At 42.4% G+C, this 4,466-nt stretch overlaps 1 protein-coding gene across 1 annotated transcript in view; it reads left to right on the top strand.

Annotated features, from left to right (window-relative positions):
• Positions 1–2,675, top strand: part of LOC119303794 (leucine aminopeptidase) — a 3,901-nt gene extending 1,226 nt beyond the window's left edge. The window contains exons 2-4 of the mRNA XM_037580947.1: positions 222–455; positions 572–898; positions 2,104–2,675. Of these exons, the coding sequence (XP_037436844.1) occupies positions 222–455; positions 572–898; positions 2,104–2,397 (855 nt within the window). The 3' untranslated portion in view covers positions 2,398–2,675. The remainder of the gene's footprint in view (positions 1–221; positions 456–571; positions 899–2,103) is intronic.
• Positions 2,676–4,466: the final 1,791 nt, after the last annotated feature.

The raw sequence follows: 4,466 nt of genomic DNA on the forward strand, positions 1-4,466 counted from the left end.
AATTAACTTATCCATCTGTCTTAGGTACATTTTGTACTGTTATGTCTTCGTAAAATACTTGTAACAGTTTAACTTTAGTTGGAATATCAATCAACTGCGTTACAATTTTATTCAACCAGGACTCATTGTATAGTAGTTTCTCATCTGCTTTGCCCCAAAATTGCGAGTGATATTCACACATTCAACTAGAACTGTCACGGTAATATCTTTTCCGCATACAGGGTTTCACAACATATGCTGAGAGGAGGATTGTCGAGGTGGTTCAAGGTGAGGAGCGGGCGGCCTTAAACAGCGGAATTGGATGGAGAGGGTTGAACAGAATGATGGAGAGGTTTAAGGATAACATGGAGTTTACCAAACTGAAGCCGAAGATGGCTGGGATTGATCCTGATGATGTTTACTCAGAAGTGCCCTATGAGAAAGGCTTCCAGTTCCTTTGGCGCATCGAACGCCAGGTGGGTATAACACAAGATTTGGTTTACACTTATTTGCACCATTCTCTGATGAAATCAGTGAGAATTTGATGACTAACTGTGACTGTGTACTGCGTTATGCCTGTTGATTGTATTAGATTGGCCGACCTGCATTCGATGAATTCCTCAAGAAGTATATTGCCAACTTCAAGTTCCAATCAATAGATACAGAGACATTTCTTGAATTCCTGAAAGCCAATGTACCTGGGATTGAAAATCAAGTTGACCTTCATGAGTGGATCAACGGTACTGGTCTCCCTCCGGATGCCATGGAGCCAGAATCAGCTACCTATAAGAAGATTTGTGTCTTAGCTGCAGAGTTTAAGTCTGGAAAAATTCCAAGTGAAGAGGAGGTGGCAGACTGGAGTGGACAAGAATGGGAGCTTTACTTGGAAAATTTACCCACGGATGTTGAAGCATCACAGGTTTGAATTATTGGCAATACTCTGTTTTGATACTTCATCCAGTTTCGAATACTCTATCTCTTCCTTTATAAAAGTGAAAAACACCATCAGACATGCTTTGTTAATTTGACAATATACAGTAAATGCATCCAAGTCAGTTGTTGAAGCATTTTCTTATGTAAAGAAGAAGTCATAGTATGTTACTTGACCAGTTAGAATAGATTGTTCCTCCTTTGGGACAAGAGATAACCTATTTGTTGTCAAATCATGCAGTCCTGCTGAATGCCAAATAAATAAGATAGTTGTCCATGTGAGAACGGTTGTCCAGATCAAGTCACATGCCTTTTGATTCATCAAGGGAAATCAAATTAGCATCAGATTTTAAATACATTGAAATTAGTGGAAGAAGCATATATTCCTTTGTCTTTTCACTCTGGAATGATATTAGAACCAGATTCTCCTTATTAGTTTTATTTATAATGGGTTGGGTAGACTTGTCAACACAGTTTCTAGCTCGAATATCAGTTATGCTGAGGGTACTTTGGAGAAGTCCCTTACTCATCATATATTTAGTCTATTATGAATGTGATGAAAACTTGGCTTTCTATTAGAATCGTTGGGTGGCAGCATGAAAAACTACATACTCTCTCCGATCCGAATTAAATGACGCGGACTCTATACAATGTCCATTTTACATTGTACAGAGGTTGCGTCAATTAATTGAGACCGGAGGGAGTAATAGTTTCTCAATTTGTTGATACTGAAGCAGTTGTTTCAAGTCACGGAGGGAGTAGCAAAGTTCCACCCTCTTTAGCTAGGAAACTTCATTTATAGATTACACAGTACCCAATGTGTTCACATGATCATGTGTTTAAGCCTATGTTGGGTTCAATACTTATTGAGTCCATAGCCCCCGTTTGAGCATCTAATTAAAAAGTATGGATAGCTATGGACTTAAGCTACAAAGCAAGATGTAGAAAGTACTGAGACTTTCAGGTGTGTTCAGGCTAGGGAATTCGTTACTCTCTTTCAGAGTATTGTTTTATTTATATGTGGTTTTCAGTTACTGCAAACCGAAGTATTCAGTGTTATAGTGTACTATACTGTTATGTAGTCATTCTGTGGACAAGAGCTTGGCTTCCAAACAAATATTGATAGAAGTTACATAACTGATAAGTGACTTAAGATTTAACTGATTTTTATCGCCATTTGTCGTTTCTATCCAGGTTACTGCTCTTGATGAACGGTACAAGCTGTCAGAAAGCCGTGACTACGAGGTCAAAGTCGCATTCCTCCAGCTAGCGATCCCCACGGGCTGCAGGTGTTACTTCAATGAGGTGGAGAAATGCTTGAAGCAGGTGGGAAGGATGAAGTACCTGCGCCCGCTCTACAGCTCGCTGGCACGGTGCTCAGGGGAGGAGGAGAAGATGCTGGCCAAGAGGATCTTCTCGGAGGCCCAAGAGTTCTACCACCCGATAGCCCGCGGTGTCGCAGAGAGCATCCTTTTGAAGCATGGCTAGTTGAGTTGAAGCCACATTTTACCGAGCCTGAAGTAGAGAGAACGGTCTGTGATGCCTATTGACTGTTTGCTCGCTCATTTCTTCCGCATAAATTTATCTCTCCTGGAGCTGACCTTGGAAAAAAAAACTCTGAACTTCCTTCGGTAATGTCTTATGTGAGACTGCATGTGCATAATTTATTCTGACCCTGTAAGGAACTGGAAACTCTGCCTCTTGATAACATTATCCTGTGGTGATACTGTTATGAGCTCTTAATGGTCATCGTCTTTTAAGTCAAATCCTGTGGTGATAATATTAGTCTAGCAATGTACCTGTGCTTTGCTATGGAATGAGGGGAGGATATTATCAGTAGCGTGTTGAGCACCTGTGGTCTTCTTGCTGCAGTTCAAGCGACTGCCAGCTAGTGCCCCAGTGGGGATTGAGCGTCATGGAGGTGATTGAACACGAGGAGTAGGGGGCGGTCATGGAGGTTATGCAAATGGTTTTTGTGTGCTGGTTTGTATCACCTCTGTTTTTAAATATAAGATGTTTTGGCAATTCTGTTTTTAATTATATGATGTTTTGGCAATTCTGTTCTTATAGAGTACTCTCTCTGTAAAGAAATATAAGAGTGTCTAGTCATTACTCTAGTGATCTAAACACTCTTATATTTCTTTACAGATGAAGTATTTAGGAACAGAAGGTGTAGCTTATTGCGCTGCTTGCTATGCAATGACATCAATGGTCTAAAAATGTTTGATGCAACACTTTATATGCAATGACAGCAACGAGTTGGAGGCTGAAAGTGTTTTATGCAATGCTGGTTATGTTTGAAATGATGTGCTACAAGCATGCTGACCACAAGAAATAAAATAAAATAAATACAAGCTAGAGGGGCTGGCAAGCCTTTATGATAGGCAGTTTGTGACCCAGAGTGTGGTCTTCCTGATGTTCCCAAGATAAGAACTGCCATATGCCCATACGTTTTGGGGTGTGCAAAGAGATCAGCTAGCAGAGAGAAATATCAATATTCTTCTTCCTCGCCTTGTCCCGCTGCTCCCTGGCCTCCCTCTCCTTCCTCGCCTCGTCGAATCTGTATCCCAGTATTCCCTTCCCCGTCACGTTGTACTTGTATGTGAGCATCATGGTGAGGGCGATGCAGCCAAACAGCAGCTCAGGCCCTTTCCTGTAAAGCCACCATCAACAGATCAGATATATTAATTGCAAACCTCAACCACAATCTCGATAATAAATGAATTTATCAACAATTTTTTGAGGAATAATTATGAAGAAATGAGCAATGAGAAGAGGTTGAAAATGGCAAAAGCATCAAATAAGGATGATGTATGTACAAGGTTTCATAGAAAGATGCTATTGCTTTCTTGATGTTATCAGCCGTCCAGGATCCATGCGTACCATAGGAGGACATCTTCCTCTATAAATCGGAGTAGCTGAATACGCCTCAGTGAAATGAACCAAAAAAAGAGTTCCGTCGCCTGGACTTGGTGGTGGCGGCGTCGGCCATGGGGTCGATGCAGGGGAAGTAGTCGAAGCAGAGGCGGATGGAGACGGGAGCAGTCACGCCGAGACGCTCACAAAAACCTTATTGCCGTTCTCCAGGGTAGGATCTCGAACGACAGGCTTTCAGAGGCACCTGCTCTCCCGACCAAGCGTGCATGCTATTGTCAGGATGGGATCACTGGAAGCAACACAAAGAGAAGAACTCTAGATGACGACTAGGGTTTTGCAGGAGAGAGTGAGTGAGTTAGGGTTCACTCTACAGGCCAGTGCCTCCTTATATAGGCTATCAGGTAGATGGGCCTGAGCTTAGCCCCATGAACGAGTCCACGAACAGCCCACGGTCCAACGTCTCGGACAGTGGCACTTCAGTTAGTGACTCGTTAATTAATTCACAATTAATTAACCATTCTTGACCGGCAAAAATAAGGCTTGGCTCATACCCACAACCCACACGCGTGTCATGACGAGGCAAGGCTGGCGGCGGCGGAGAAGAAGCGCACATATACAACTCCTCTTCCCAAGATCCCAATGGCATGTGGTAGAACAAACCTTATAATGGGGGTCTCACT

The sequence above is a fragment of the Triticum dicoccoides genome, chromosome 5A (assembly GCF_002162155.2).
Source record: "Triticum dicoccoides isolate Atlit2015 ecotype Zavitan chromosome 5A, WEW_v2.0, whole genome shotgun sequence".
Classification (NCBI taxonomy): Eukaryota; Viridiplantae; Streptophyta; class Magnoliopsida; order Poales; family Poaceae; genus Triticum; species Triticum dicoccoides.